The sequence below is a fragment of the Topomyia yanbarensis genome, chromosome 2, assembly GCF_030247195.1.
Source record: "Topomyia yanbarensis strain Yona2022 chromosome 2, ASM3024719v1, whole genome shotgun sequence".
NCBI classification, from domain to species: domain Eukaryota; kingdom Metazoa; phylum Arthropoda; class Insecta; order Diptera; family Culicidae; genus Topomyia; species Topomyia yanbarensis.
The window spans coordinates 305,961,499-305,978,604 of record NC_080671.1 but is presented as its reverse complement, the minus strand read 5'-3'; the positions used below and the strand labels follow the sequence as shown (position 1 = coordinate 305,978,604).

Here is a 17,106-nt window from a genome sequence, read left to right as displayed (position 1 = left end):
AATATTTTTCAATACAGAATTAAGGGATAAAGATGGAAACGATAACGTGTTGTGTTAAGATTTGTTTGAGTTATTTAATGATGTGGATGTTTACTTTTCGTGGCTATGATTGTCATACTTAATGTAATAATAAAAAAACTAATTTTAAAATATCGACAAATGTTCACACCTCTACCAACTTGTGGTCATCCCAGCCGTCAATTCTAATGGCGATTTCGCTTGAACCTGAAACTGAGTCAGGTTCTAACCCCAACCGCTGTCAGTTCATACATTTTGAAAGCAGTTGGGGTTAGGAAGTGACTCAGTTTCGCCTCAAACAAAAACCACATAAATAACTACATATCCATAATGCCAACTTTTGATATGGTTCGCTCTCTCGGTTAAATTTTTCCATTCAAGAGAAAATAACTTTCGAACTGTCAAATTTTAACTAAAAGTTAAAGAAAATCGCCAAATGGTTCACAGCCTAAATAATCATAGCAACCATGGCTTTTGTTTTACTGAACACCATGGCACATCGTGGCACATTGCGGCACACGCTACCACGCTGTTTGTTTGTGAGCACAATTCGATTTGTGCTAAGCGACTCACCCCTTGGTGTAGCCTGTCGATGAACCTACAAAAAAATGAATAACAAAAATTTTCTTCCTATTATTTTGAAGAAAAGCGCAAATTTACAGTAAAAAAAAGATTTTTAGGTTTTCATGAAGCCATGTTTTGAAATTTCCTATTTTTCGTTCGAAATTTTTCTATTTTTCGTTCGACTAACTTTAAGTCTAGTCATTACAAAACTTACTGATTTTTCCGTATCAGATGATTTTATCGAGAGTTGTCGTGTACGCCGCGGCGCTCCTTGACGTGGAAATGTGTGGCTTTGCGGCACTGAAAATATTTTTTTTCATCCGCAATGAATGCATAAATAAATCTTGACATTACAAAAAATATCCATTGTTACATTGCCTTCAAAAACGTAAAACAAAATAACTTTCGTTTTGAGCACTTTAAACCAGACGATCTCCTTAATGTTCTATCACAGATAACAGACGTTTAGGCTCGATTTGAATCGTGTGTAAATACCCGCTACTGAAATTCCGAATAAATCAGACGTCTGAAACACGTTTGGCAAACGTTTGTAGATGGCGCAGTGATGGATACAATAGACTTTTCTACGGCTCATGTACGTACACGCCACATGACACAAATACTACATTACAAGCTGGTGGAAAATAATAAACAAAGACGGCAAAAGTAAATGGGATTGTTTTCAACCAGGAAACTTCATTAGTGTTCGTGAGACCGGTCGCAAAGAACTCAATGCAGTTAGAGTACAACTGTCAAACACGTGTAGCCAGGTATCTGCTACGCCGCCATGATTTCTATGCCAACATCTAAAACGTCGCGTTAGGGTCGATCCACAATAAACAGAATCAATTTCATTCGACACAATTTTGTGATACTCGAGTTCGTTTAATTTGTTGGTGAATCATGATGAAACGTTTTTGTTATTCACCGACATGTCCAAAACAACACTTTTCATCAATTCAGCTTTTTGCTGGTGGCTGCGTTTTTAAATGCGCACTCTATTTTGACAAGTCGTCTGTACAGTGTCAACTTTGACAACTCGTCAGCAGTGTCAATTTTGACAAGCGGTCTCATCAGCCTTGAGTTTCATGGCTATCATATATCCTGCTTTATTTACAAGCAGATTCTCAGCTTTTAGAAAGTGTCGAGAGAATTATGCGATTAGAACCTCTGCTCTTACCTAAATTCATCACACATGAAATGACTAATAATAGCACATGAAACTTGCTTTTAAACCACCCGGAAAAGCATCTTTTACGATACAGTACCTAAAACTAGACCTAAACAATGTTTGTTCGCATCTGATTTTGGATACAAATTTGTAACAAAATTTAGCACCAAGAATTGACAATTGTTAGCTGCAGCTGCGTTTACCGAAAAATCGGTTGCAATTTTCCTGACTTATTAGTTTCGACTAAATTGAGTATCGCTGATTGGTTTTCCTCAGTATAACAATCGCCCAATTACACTATAAGACTGATTAATTGCCTTATTATTCGACCGATTTGTGTATGCCGATAGCGCGTAGCTAATAGTTTTGAATAGCAGATGTTCTGTATCCACATTTCGAGTTGAGTGCCACCTAAGAGAAGAGAAGACAATCGCGTAGCCAATTTGATCCAGTCCTAACCTCAATATTGAACCAGATTCTGATTGGTCGTTTTGCTAATCATGAGCGTTTATTATATTTACCAACGGGATGGAAATCAGTGCTGCTGAATCTATTCTGGCTACTTTTCATACACATCAACATTTCATGCAAATTGAAAAAAGTTATGAATGACGATATAGTTACGTATACTGACACGAATAAAAATTAAATTAAATTTTTAAATGCAGCTTATGCATTGTAAATTGTTGGTTGAGGTGCGATTTTCGAGGTACAATTATTTTCAGCAATTGCGAAAAGCATACAAAAGGAATCTGGCAACGATGAACGTTTGTTGTCTTTAGATTTACTGCAGGGCCCAGTCGGGAAAATTAAGAAGAGCAAGAAGCCTGTTGTCGTCTCTTCACGGAAACAAAAAACTACCTAAAATTGAGTTCCTTTGACTCAATCTCGTGGTATCGTGGGGGAACTTAAAATTAGGTAAACCGTGTTGAAGGTAGTTTCCATTTAACCACGGCAAAAATTGATAGGTTTTTTATACTCAAATTTAAGTTGAATTTACCTAATTTTGAGTTCACCCCAAACAACTCAAAAGTAACTTCCCCCACGGAAGATCTCGACTGAGTCGAACCTCTCGTTTTGTTTTTGACAACACTAATAAGTGCGAAAGCGACGCACAACTCAAAAGTAAGGTAAAAGAACTTTTCTGCAGGTTGTTTTATTTAACCGTGTTCTCTTAGAGTGCCACTGTTGAATGGGACTACAGTTGACTGTGCGGATCCGTACCGAAATCAGTTTAGTTTTTCAACTGAAAAACAATATTTTTATTTGACGTTCAATTTTAGTTGAGAGCAGAAGTGAACGCCTACCGCGATCAAAAAATTTAATCTAAAGCACGGTTTGTCAAATTTGACAAGACTGATGATTTGTCAAAATTGACATTGGACGGAGGATTTGTCAAAGTGGGGTGCGCATTTGGGGACGCAGCCACCAACAAAAAGCTGAATTCAGCTTTTTGTTAGTGGCTGCGTTCCCAAATGCGCACTCCACTTTGACAAGTCGTCCGTCCCAAAGAGAATAAGGATTCTCTTTGGTCCGTCCAATGTCAATTTTGACAAATCATCAGTCGTGTCAATTTTGACAAAACGGTAGGCGTTGAATTTTGTTCTCGTCTGAAACGATAAACGTCAAAATTTGTGATCATAGCAAACCCGGTTGCAGAGCACCGGTATAGTTTCAGCGGAGAAGTCGTTTATTATCGAGCTCCATCTCATCTTTAGACGAATCATTGTCAAGGGAAGTCAGGCTTGGCTCACGCGGTTTTCGAATGGAGGGAGCAAACAAAGGCTATTGGCGAAACCATACTGCCCAAGGCGGAAAATGACACGGTCATGACTGGCAGAGGACGGTTCGTCCCGTATTCCAATTAAATGCGTTTTAAGATTATTCTGTTCCGTCTTGGTATTTGCTGCTGATTATCTGTGGAGAAAATGCTCAGTTGAAGGAAAGGATGACTACCTATTTGTATGGCGTCTCCAAGAAAGAACATCTCAATTATAAGTTAATTCTATCATTTGACAACTGCAAATAAGAACCGAGAAGGAACAGCCCAAAAATCACAACTACTCACAAATCACAACTACTCATGGACCTAAATGGATTGTGCTTCAAGGGTGTGGTTGAATGTATTTCTATGAAGTCCGAATGGAAAACTGACGATTATCGATCGGCCAGGTGCTGGAAAAGTGAGGCTTCCTTATAGTTTCGATACAGCAACATTTTGAATTACCTTTGACTCTGCCTGCTGGTGTCAACACTCATCCCGAAGAGGATAAGAAAATGCTCGAATTGGCAGCCTTCCTGAAGTTAGTTGCCGAAAGCGGAAATGAGAATTTTATTCGGAACGACAACCTTATTAGAAAGCCGATTATTGTTAGAAAAGGAATTACCGAACTAACCTGTTCGTTCGATTAGGTCAACAGTAATCTGGGTGTTGGCTAGAGAAAACAAAGAATTTCTCCATTCGTTGGGATCTTTGCTGAAGGAAATCTCCGAACCGATCAGAGCACTGATTGCGAAAGTATACGATGTGCTTTTGGTCTAAAAATGTGAGGAGCAGGAGCTGGAGGCACCAATCAAGGAGCTGCTGGCTCGGACAATAAATATCGAAAATCGGCATGGTTCCATTATAGCGACTCTCAATATCATCAAACGTAAGCTCGTTTTGACCTGACCTGAACTGCAAAACTGAAATTTTGAACTTTTTAAAGACCTTTTCTCATTATTATTCTCCCTTCAGAATGACCAGCGATCGATGCTTCACTCGGCCTGTATCAAAAACTACTAATACGAATACTAATTAGAACCAGAATTTAGGGATTCGAGCCTCTGCTCTTACCAGAATTAATCACGTACGATATGACCAGTAATAAAGCAATGAAACTCGGTGTAAATTCGGAAAAGCACTAATCTTCTGACAATGTAATATCTTAGCAAAGTTTATTTAGATATGCGCGTTTTTTTTAACAACATTTGTAGTAAAATTTACCATCTAACGCAACGAAAAATGCGATAAAAAATAACCTCTTAGCATAATGGCAAATGACAGCTGCAACGTTAACAAACGAAATCGGTTGCAATTCAGCCGGCTCATTAGTTTCGTCTAAATCTAATGTCGCTGGTGATTGGTTTTCCACAATCTGCCAATTTTATAAGACGCGATCAACCGGATCACCGTATTACGCGTGGCTAGTTGTCCAATTTTTGTAAGCCGATTTCGCAAACATACCCAAATTGTATTTTTAACGGAAAACAACCGAAATTTTATTTTGATGTTTAACGTTTGAGACGAGAACAAAAATCAACGCCTACCGTGTTGTGAAAATTGAAACTGATGGAAGGGCTTGTCAAAATTGACACGACTGATGATTTGTCAAAATTGACATTGGACGGACGACTTGTCAAAGTGGAGTGCGCATTTGGGAACGCAGCCACTAACAAAAAGCTGAATTGGCGGTACAATATTTAAACTTTTTAACAAAAATCTAATGATTGAGGCATACCGTGCCGTGTCTGAATAGTGAAGGTCGAGCTTCGAGCAAAACGAGCAGAACAATTTGAACTGCCAGTGGGGCCCATAATTTGTGTGCCCGCTGAGATGTTGACTTATGTCAGTTCAATACAAATGGGATAGGGGTGCCATATACGTGCGTGTAGCAAACAGTTTCGCAGATGGCAATAGTGAAACACGGATTTCCAACGTTTATCAATTTGAAAGTTTACACAGGTTTTTGAATAAATTTCGTTCTAACCTAAACCACAGACTAACAGACATAACACTATGAGGGAATTCTTCTAAAAAATATCGATCCGGCAATTTTCCCAGAACACTAGCTCCACCTTTTATTCACGGTCCCAAACACTTATTTGCTGATGGGTTACCCCTCAGGTTTGGGAACAATTTTTCACTAGTGATCTATCCCCCATATACTTGTTCATATGTCAGTGGCGCAATAATTTCAAAAGCGGCCACAGTCCCAACTACAAATATTTTTAATATGACAGTTAAAGTGGGCGAAGCATTATTTTCGAGTGTTATGCCTGTTAGTCTGTGCCTAAACGTCTGTTATCTGTGGTAAAACTAAAGAAGTTTGGATTGTTTTGTTTTCCTTCCTAACCTCAACAGCTTTTTGCAGTGCAATTTTTTTTTGTTTTCTTCACGAAATAATTCGGCACCATTTCTAGAGAAAATTTTCCATAGGACGTAACATTGAGAACCTCTCTTTGTTTACTTTCTCTTTCGTTTATTACGACATTACAACGCTTTGAACTAATTTTGCAGTATATATCAAAAGCCGACGGTTTTTACTACAATATTATGCAAAGAGCCGAGTAGTAAATGTTGAAATGGCCGAGTAATGAACAGAAGAGAAAGACCTCAAAGAGAATCTCTCAATGTTACTTACGTCCTATTGAAAATTTTCTCTAGATTTCTTTTTAACGAAAGTAAAAACTCGACAAACATATGATTACGGCTTAAAAGCCAACTGTCAAAATTCTCTTTAAAAGGAGACAAATCGTTACTCGCCAATCACAGATGTTGTTAGTAAACAAAAGCGAAAAGTTGAACCTTTAGGTTTTTAGAGTTTTAGCGTAAAAAACACTTGGCAAATTTTGGGTTAAAGCATAAAAAAACACTTTTTGCAAATATTTTCTAGAAATTTGGCGAAGCGAATTGATCAAAACTTTTGTGCATTATAATGTATCATTTCAATAATATTCTGTAATTTTTTTATGTAAAAATATCGACAAGCAACTAGGTGGCGAAGCTTTTTGTAGAACGCCTCTGAAAAACACTGTTTGCGGTGTTAACCAAAACAATGTGGCCATTCAAAAACTACTTAACCGATTAATTTCAAACCTTGCGTACACATTCTATGTATAAAAAACTCATTTGAAATAAAAATTGCTTTAATTGAAAAATTATCTCGAAAACTCAACGTAGGGGTTAGATATTTTACGGTAAAGTAGTTTTCGAATGGAACCGCAAATCGTGGTTTTGTCCAGACACGTTTTGATATTTTTGCATGGAAAAATTACAGAATGTTATTGAAATAATACATTATAATGTACAAAAGTTTTGATCAATTGGCTTCACCCAAATTTCTAAAAAAATACTACTGCTTATGATGGCAGGAGTAAATGAAATGTTTCCTTTGTTCTCTACATAATGCACAATACATCGAGAGGCGGCAAGCTATCGTTCACTTGGCTCGATTGTAGGTCTGACTTGGGCAGAGCTAGAAAGAAGACTGAATACTGGAATAAAAGTTGGATTTTTTTTATAAATTGGTTTTATTTCGCATATTTGCATATACTTTCATATAGTTAATACTCTTCAGTGACAATTTGTATTACATATTCTAAGTTCGGTATCACCATACAATTGTTTCTCACTGATGCACACTGTCGTATAGATAAAAATGGGATACAACAATCAATGTAACCTACTTTATTTCAGCTTGTGCGACATTCGCGTTCCGTTACTCATACTGCCAGTTGAAGATCTAGAAAGGTACTTTGATATGAGTCTTCTATCACTACACGATTATTGTACCAGCAGGAAAGGGAGGTTGCCACAATCGCCTGTTTTATCAAAATTTACTAAGAAGGTTTTGCGTTTGTACAATCCATACCTATCTCAGCAAACGCTCGACTCATGTTCTGTAAAAATGCGTCGAACTATATCTTATAATACTATAACCCCTGTATCAATAATGCAGCGTTTTATCATACAAGTCACAAGGAGACGATTTTTTTTTTGCAATAGGATTCGTTTATGAGATTTAACTGGCGAATGAGCCGTGAAGTGTATCCAATTGCTTTCAATTCAAACTTAAATTTTGTTTCAGGAAGGTATCTAGCGCTAAATAAACATAAATTTTGTCTACATAAATTAAAATATATTACCAATTGAAGGAAGTTAATAAATATTTCTAGGATCTCACGTTTGCTCACATACTCTGCACGTTATTTGTTTTGTTATGCTAACTAATTAACTTAAATCAATTATTTACAGGGTTGTTAACTGTACGTAAAACAGTACTAGTGGCTTTTTGTTGGCAAATAAGTAGCTTTCCATGGGCAGTCGAATGAGATTTGATTACAGCAGAGCTATTGTTAAAAGAACTGAATCTAGCTTAAGGAAAAAGGAAGCAAAGGAGTTATGTAACAGATCCTTTGTATACGCGAAGGAAGGAGAAGTTTTCTATTTAATTTGACTAGAGTTGTTATAAGGCCTAAATATTAATAATGAAATCGCATTTCAACCTCTGCTCCCTTCGCATTTAAGTAAAATGTTTGCAACAAAATTTGAGCAAAGAAGGAATGGCGTTACACAATGGCGGTGTTTCTAAATGCAATATGTACTTACTATTACAATTGCGCGTTGCATGTGTCGGAAAGTTAAGTAATCATTGTACAAGATATCGGTATTACCTATTATATAACACTGGGAAATGATCGAATACCTATTTGAGTAGTTTGACAAATACTTTCTCGGTTATTTATGTTTTGAACATCTTGTTCGCGATTTGTTAGATAAATAAATGTGACATATATTGTGTCTCACCGCCTTAGTATAAAAATAAGTAACTAAATTTCAAAACATTTTCCTACTTACTTGGACATAGAAACACAAACATGTTAGCTACTTATCGGTTTCAAAGCTTACATACAATTAGACAAAATTGAGGAGTCTAACCATGATTGGTTACGTATTAAAGGTTGACTGCAAGTGATATCAAGCTGCCCGGAAGAATCTCATCACATTTGGAACGTGTACAGCAACAAACTTACAATCCGAAACTTTCAAAAAGAGCATCTATCTATAAATATATGCACATCTCTTTTTTAACATTCTCTGTCAAACCTGTCCTTACATTCCACGAAACTTTTGGATGGTTGGTATAAGTTAAAAACAATACGATTTAAAATATACATATTGTATAGCTACTTTTAAACAAATCACAGCAAATCGGAAAACAATCCGCCAAACCAAGCCATCACAAGCGGCAGGAAGAAGTGCAGCAAGGCTCTCCGTATCGACATTTGTGGAACTCTTGCGCTGCCACTACCGGTAGTAGTGGATTTTCCGCCACTACTACTGCTGCCTCCCTCCGCGACCGGCGTTGTTTTATGACTGGTATACTCGAAATCACTATTGTTACTGGTATTCTCCGTTTCACCAGCACCATTCGGCTGTCCTGATACGCCAGGCACGTGCGATCGTTCGTCTACTTCTGGCCATGGTCCAAGACCAGACCCAGCTTCTTCGTCCTCGTCAAAGCCGCTACCGCCACCGGACCCACTTCCATAGTAATTGTCCTCTGTGAATAAGAAAGCAGGTTATGATACATGTATTATTGATTGTGCCACTTGTTTTCTTGATGATTTAAAATAGAATGTATTTATGCCTTAAGAGGCTACGCCCACACAATGTAGAACTAAAAACATTAAGGCAAAATTCATATTTCCCGTATAATTCAAATGCGAGTTTGTTTGCACTTGTTCGACACAGTGTCTGTCACAAATGTGTCTTTATTTGCTGGTATCCAGTACAACAATGGATTAGGTAGCTGCGACGCTGGTTTTCTATAGCTAGCTCTGACAATAGTATAAAGGGGCCATGCATAAATGACGTAGCATTTTGGGGGGTAGGGAGGGTATACCAAATTTGTGACGAAGTGTGACGAGGAGGAGGGTAGGGTCAGAAGTTGTGCGACGTAGCATTATGTTTAAAACCCATTGTTTAGAGAAAATAATTTAATGTTCCTCCAAATTTTCAGTTCGGATTCAACCAAACAAAATTTAGTAATTTAGATGAACGTATGGTTCTTAGAATCATTGGCAGCTGCACGATTTTGAACTGAGAGAACTTGTCTTCATGCTCCCCTTAACATTTAAAATTCAAAACAAAATTATCAACACTATATTTGTTATGAAATGGGCTTATTTTGCACGCAATTTGCTGTTATAATGAAAATGTTGATAAAAGTCGTCAACCATTTTGAAAGGACATAATTGAAAAACATATGTAATTTTTTTTCATCACCCGGGCGCTTTGCATGGGACGATGGGGAGTGGGTAGGTAAATGCTACGTTATTTACGAGGGGGAGATTAGAATTTTGTGACCAAATGCTACGAGGGGGGAGGGAGGGGTCAAAAATCGCCGAAAAAAAGCTACGTCATTTGTGTACGGCCCCAAAGGTGTCCCTAAGACAAATGCATTCAGGTGTGTCGAGTAAGGTTTATATATAAGTGTGTGTTTTGAATAGGGTTATAAAATGGCATATTATTACACGCTTTCTTTTTGTTTTTATTATTTCATACTAAGGAGCGTTTGGACCTTGTATTCGAGTTTACTTATAGGACGTTGAAATAATCTATTAATCACCATAACGTTTTGGAGGAATTACCGAACGACCACTGCGTGTTACATGAGGGGAATCGACAGAGGATGAAGCATCTTGAGAAGGATCCAAAGAATGATTCAAAACTTGTGAAGAAGGGCCAGCGAGAGTATGGCCATCAAATATTTCGTGACTGGTCGGCGAGTCATCCATTACGACAGGCCCACCAGGAGATCGATCACTCATCTTTCCATCTGAGCTGGCACTCTCAGAAGAACTCTCACAAAATCCAGACTTCTGCGGGAGACTCGTTGGTTTGCGCACAGTATGATGAAAACTTGATAGATCTTCTTCCAATAATAAATCACTACTGTTGCTTTCGTCGTTTGTAGTTTTGGTAATAAATCTACGGTTTCGACGATAGTGAGTACCAAAGTTGTCTTTAACTACAAAAGAACTACCGTTTACATCACGTATGATCTTGCCGTAGTGCCATTCCTTCGAGTTTATCTTGAAGAGAATAAGATCGCCAACCTTCAAAAGCGGGAGTTGTTTAGCAGAGCGGTCATAATATCGCTTTTGGGTGTTTCGCTTCTTTTCAATTCTGCTGCGTACGATGCGTTCATCAAATTTTTCGCGAATCAGAAGAGCCTCATCCATTGGTAAACGTGTTTTGATTTGTCGTCCGAAGAATAACTGGCTGGGTGAAAGTTTCATGCTAGCAACAGGCGTAGAGTTGTATTCTAATAGACGATATAGAAACTGGTCTACTTCTCCAACTTCATAGCAACGCTTCAGTATGTTCTTGGCTATCGCCACTGCCTTTTCAGCAAGGCCATTGCTTTGAGGGTAACGTGGACTGGAGAACTCAAACCTGATATTGTTCCGGTTAGCATACTTTTCAGATTCAAGGCAATTGAATGGTACGTTGTCACATCGCACTACAGTGGGGTATCCGTAACAATTAAAGAATTTATCGAACAACTTGCACACACTGGCCATAGTTTTATCTTGCAATCTGTCAGAACAAATAAACCCTGAATAAGCGTCAATCACAACCAACCAATCATGACCACCATACTCGTAGATATCAGTTGAAACTCTTTGAAACGGAAATTCTGGCATTTCATCTTGCACCAATGGCTCCTTACAGTTATTACGCTGAAATTTTTCACAAATTGTACACGAAGAAACCATTTCCTTCACATCGTTCGTCATTCCAGGCCAGAAAAACTGAATTCTGGCTTTAGCAAGCGTCTTCTCGATCCCCAAATGGGCGCCATGTAACCATTTACAAATTAAGCATTGCAAGGCAGTTGGTATCACCAAACGATGATTTTTAAACAACAAGCCATTTTCATAATGGAGCTCTTCACGGAGTTTGTAGAACAGTTGACTCAGATCGTCAAGCTGATGGAATGAAGGCCACCCGTTAACGACGTACTTTACTATGCGGGTATAACGTTCATCTGAAGCAAGGGTTTGCAAGTATCGGTCATAATTTTCCTTCGACATACAAGCATTCTTAGTCAAAGTATGTACAACACTCTGAAGATCTGCGTTAGATTCATCTGCATCTGGCAATGGAGCACGAGAAAGACAATCAGCAACAGCCACATCTTTGCCAGGGGTATACATGATTGAAAGTCCGGGATACTTGAGCAGAATCATGAACATTCGCTGTAACCGAGACGTAACATCATCAATGTCTCGCGTCACGAGGGCCTCCAGAGGCTTGTGGTCCGATTGAACTATGAATTCTCGACCGTACAAGAAATTATGGAATCTTTCGCATGCAAAAACTACTGCCAGAAGCTCCTTCTCAATTTGAGCCCATTTTTGCTCACTACTGGTCAAGGTACGGGACGCATACGCGACAGGACCGTGGTCTTGCAGTAAAACACAACCAAGTCCATCTTTAGAACTATCAGTCTGAACAATACAATGCTTACTTGGATCATAAATTGCTAGCGTCGGCTTAGTACTAATGGACGAGAGTAAATCCTTCAGTTCCTCATCATGTGTATCACTCCACTCCCAATTAGCGCCAAGGTGAGTTAGTTTGCGTAGGTTAGCTGTACGTTTAGATAGGTTAGGAATATATTTGGCTAAATATTTTAAAAGACCCAACAACCTGGTGACATCTGCCACACACGAAGGCTTTGGCATACGTGTGATTGCCCGAATATCCTTATCTAATGGTTGCGTTTCTCCATCGCCAATAACACTTCCCATAAAAGATACGGTATTTTTGCGGTATTGCAATTTTTCCGCGTTGAATTTGACATTATTCTGTCGCGCTCGTTCTACAACACTGGCCAATGCTCTGTCATGCTCTTCTTCATCCTTACCAGCAATCATGACATCATCGAAATAAACTACAACACCCGGAAGATCGCCAAACATTGTCACCATCTTTCTCTGAAACATCTCAGGCGCATTATTTAGACCGAACGGCACTCGCTGCCATCTGAACCGTCCAAACGGTGTCATGAATGTTGTTAAATCGGAGCTTTGACGATCTAATTCCATCTGCCAGAATCCGCTACTCAGGTCAAGAACAGTGAAGACGTGTTTCCCGCTCAAACTGCTGAACAAATCCTCTTGAGTAGGGATGAGAAAGTGTTCCCGGTTGATGCACTTATTAAGTGGCTTAGGATCAATACATATACGCAGTTTGCCATTTGCCTTCTCTACCAGTTGCATATTGCTGACCCAATCGGTGGGGTAGTCAACAGGAGAAATCACATCTTCTCTCACCAAATGCTCAAGTTCCGATTTCAGGCGATCATGAAGAGCTAATGGAATTCGCTTTCGATAGTGCAACGACGGAACAGAGTTTTCTTTAAGAGTAATTGAACACTTTCCTGGAAATTTACCCAATCCTTCAAAAATGTCACGAAAACATGCAACGAACTCTTTACTATCTTTGGGAAACTTCAAACGACCTTCTACCATCCTTAAACGTTTTATCAATCCAAACTCGACACAACATTTTAAACCCAGCAATGGTTCAAAAGAATTATCGACAACGAGAAAAGTAGCACCATACGAACGATTACTTGTATAATCAAAGCAGACCAGCTTTACCTGTCCATGTATTTTTATTCTATTCGAACTATAATCATAAATCAAATTATCTTTAAAATCATCAATGGGAAGGCGGAGTTTCTCTACTACGCCCATGGGAATGCAATTAACATCAGATCCTGTATCCAATTTGAACCACACATCTTCATCTTCAATACGATACACTTTTCTCCATGGCCGGAATCCATCATCTTGGCCACACACCGTATTGGAACTTATTCTAAAAGATTTAGTAATTTTTTCATTTATGTTCACCTTGAATGCATCGTCTACCTGATCTACACCCGATAACTTACCAGCGTCGCTCCAATTAATAAAATTCACCACCTTGTAATTCTTCTTGTCCTGCTTCAATGGTCGCTGGCTGCTTATCGGTTGCTTCGTGGACTTCTTACGACAGCACTTGCTGTAGTGACCTACGTCCCCACACGAGTGACACGCTGCGTTCAAGGCCGGACAGACCTTCCGATGATTCGGAGTATACTGCCGTCCACAATTGTAGCACCGACTGCGTACAACTACATCCACGTTTTTAATTTCCGGAGCATTTTCCTCCTTCGAAACCAGCTTCACTTCCAGAAGATTAGCTTTTCGATCAAGTAGCTGTTTGTTCTCTGATGCAGCCTCAAAGATTTTACATGTTTCAATGATCTTTGCTAGAGGGTCGTCCCTGCCATCCAACAGCTTCAGTTGCAGCTTTTTGTGTTGGATTCCGATTATTATCCTGTCGCGTAGCATACGGTCACTGTAGAACGTCTGACAATTAGCACAGCTAAACTCGCAGTACTGTACTTGCGTTCTCAATTCCGTCTCGAATTCGGCAAACGTTTGCTTTTCTTTCTGCCCAATGGAGTTAAATTTGAAGGCCTCCATAGCAACATTTTTTCGAGGGAGGCAGTAGTTATCAAACGCTGTAACGATTTCCGCAAGAGTATGCGTAATCACTTCATCCTGAGCATCTTCAAATCTATCCTCGCCATCATTCTCTCCTGTCGCTGCATTCTCGCCCTGTCCAAACATGCTTTCCATGCTACCGTAGTTCGGGAAAAGAGAATTGAAAATTTCTACCCCGCGTGGGCCGATCAGCCACAAGAACGTTGCAATCTTATTCGTTTCCGATTCCTTCATTTTATTGTTCGCTCGAAGATAGATACTGAACAGCTGCTTCCACCGTGGCCATTCCTTAGCAAGGTTAGCACAGTCAAGTGGCTGCGGTAGACGATGATCGAATCCGGACGCCATCTTGCTCCTCCGTCGTACTGATTTTCACAACAACCAATCTGCGAAAATCATTCACCTGTGGCGCTTCTGCCAAAACGAAATCGGCAAGACCAGTCGAATTTAAAACGCGCGAGCTAATAGTACTTATTCACAAGCTAGGAAATCGTTTTCCTAATCAAAATCCCGTTTCTGACACCATGTCACAAATGTGTCTTTATTTGCTGGTATCCAGTACAACAATGGATTAGGTAGCTGCGACGCTGGTTTTCTATAGCTAGCTCTGACAATAGTATAAAGGTGTCCCTAAGACAAATGCATTCAGGTGTGTCGAGTAAGGTTTATATATAAGTGTGTGTTTTGAATAGGGTTATAAAATGGCATATTATTACAGTGTCGGTTCCGAACTTTTTTAAAGGGTCAGTAAACAAAATTTAGGATTTTTTTATTTCATATTCAGGATCTCTATTCGAAACATTATCACCTGTAAAAACCCAAATGCCATAAAAATGAATTTAAAAACATATCATAATATTGAGTTAACCCTACAACGGTTTCTGGACTTTATCTATATATGAACGGTTTTGTGGGGTACACTTGTACCCCAGAGCTAAAATCGCTCTAATATGGCTAATTTTTATTGAATTTATGATTAAATTGGATAGTTTTTTTTTTTTTTTTTTTTTTTTTTTTTGAGGTCGCTAGCCGTGCATTGAAGAATGCCTAAAACTCTGAACTAGGCCCCGTCGAGTCCAGTCCGTCATCTGTCCGTCTCGTCCTGTCGTGTCTGGGGCTTCCAGGTTACATGCATTCACCAGACGAGACTAGCTTATGTCAGCTTAATTGTGCACTGGTTTCGTAGAATCGAGGCGATCATCGAAATGATAGATCCTACGAGTGAATGCACTTGGCCCAGTCACCTGTCGAGCATTTGTATATTTGTGTGTGTGAATGTTTACGTGTGTATGGGAAGTGTTGCATGTTAAGATATGTGTGTTACCTGTAAATAATATGTTAATACAAATATGCATGATGTTAAAATAAGACAAGTGTAATATGCTACTTACAGTTTGTTGTTCGTTCCTACTTATCTGATTCAATTGAGTATGAAAGTACATCTCAATTTTTCTAAAACCTGGCGACTTCTGATGGCAGCGAATAGTCATTGTTGACAGCAATGTTGCCCTTTTATGTTAAATTATCTCGGAGAAGTCATCACAGGAATATGACGCATGAGATCGAAAATAAATAAAATAAAATAAAGAGTAGAGTTAGTACTGTTATTGAATATTAATTGAACAACACATGTACCATGCAATAAAATTACTTGGAATCGTCCAAATGCCAGAAAATGATATATATATTTACCATTAACGACAATTAACTCCGTTAGAAGTTTCTCATGCTATGCTGGACGGGAATGGATCATTGACGTGCATCGGTAAATCAATCGTACCATCATTTATCCAATCCGAATGAATCGAATCGAATGCACGAATTGAACACCAGTAAAAAATGACCAACGAATCCCAAGAAGGATTCCCCACTATTCCATCATATAAGTCAGTTCTGCATCCATTCCCTGGTCCACATGTCACAAATACTCAGACGCCCACATACACAGATAGACACACGGCTAGCACACAACTGTACACTAGTACCAAAAACCACAATTATTACAACACAACACAACTAATAGGGTTCTACTGTTATTTTTTTTTAATGCGCCTGTGCACGTTGCCGAGGTCGACCGACAAATCGACACACAATGACTTCCTCTGCGAGCCGTGCTCACAAAGACTGCCGTTAAGCTGTTGAACAATGTCTGCAAACACAGCCCACAGAAAAAGTCAATCCACGGCGACCTGCCAATCGGCCACGCCAGTGTGCGCAGGCTCTTAGTTGACTGTTAGTTTGGACTGGTGCAGAGTATGAAAAAACACAAAACATAAAAAAGGTCCATAAGCCCTCTCGGTCTCCTCGATGCACCACTATCGAGGCGCAATGCAACAACCATCCTAAAGCAGGTGTCTGCTCAAATATGCTTGAAGATGTTTGCAATACCGTCAAACCCGTCAACCTAGGAGAGGGAATTTATGATTAAATTGGATAGTTTTATTCTAAAAGCATTTGTAAAGTAGCCTGTTCAAAAATATTCGTATTATTATGTAATATTTCACATTTTATAAAACAAGTCTTAAAAATACGCCAAAATTCCCTTTTTACTTTATATTACTATAACTTCGGTGGTTTCAAACCGATTTTGACCATCTATACGGCATTGTAAAGATGACTAAATTGCCTTTTGAACATATAGTAAATTATTCAAAACAGTAAAAATGCAGCAATATGCAACAACGGAGATAAAACAGGAAGGTCTCGAAGGGACAGTTAGATCCTGTACATTGTACGTGTATATAAGGTAAGAGCTGGGCTACAGAAGATGGCGAATTGAGTGCGTGGTGCATATTATATACAAGTCATATCCATGAATGTGTTTTACCTCTTTTATCTCTTTTTTTTGCTTCACTTTCTTCTTCAAATATCAAATTGAGACAAATCAGTTAAACTAGAACTTCTCTCGGTTCGTTTAGTTTATTAATGCTTTAATAAAAAGCGGATCGATTTATGCTATGAACCTTTCAAATGTGCTCAAAATACTTTTTAAAACATAATAGCCAAAGGCCAAAAAGATT

General features: G+C 38.8%; 1 protein-coding gene across 1 annotated transcript in view; it reads right to left on the bottom strand.

Moving 5' to 3' along the window:
- Positions 1–7,029: 7,029 nt before the first annotated feature.
- The window catches only part of LOC131683494 (glypican-4), a 99,661-nt gene continuing 89,584 nt past the window's right edge, over positions 7,030–17,106 (bottom strand). Inside the window, exon 8 of the mRNA XM_058965521.1 lies at positions 7,030–9,078. Coding sequence (XP_058821504.1) covers positions 8,717–9,078 — 362 coding nt within the window. The 3' untranslated portion in view covers positions 7,030–8,716. The remainder of the gene's footprint in view (positions 9,079–17,106) is intronic.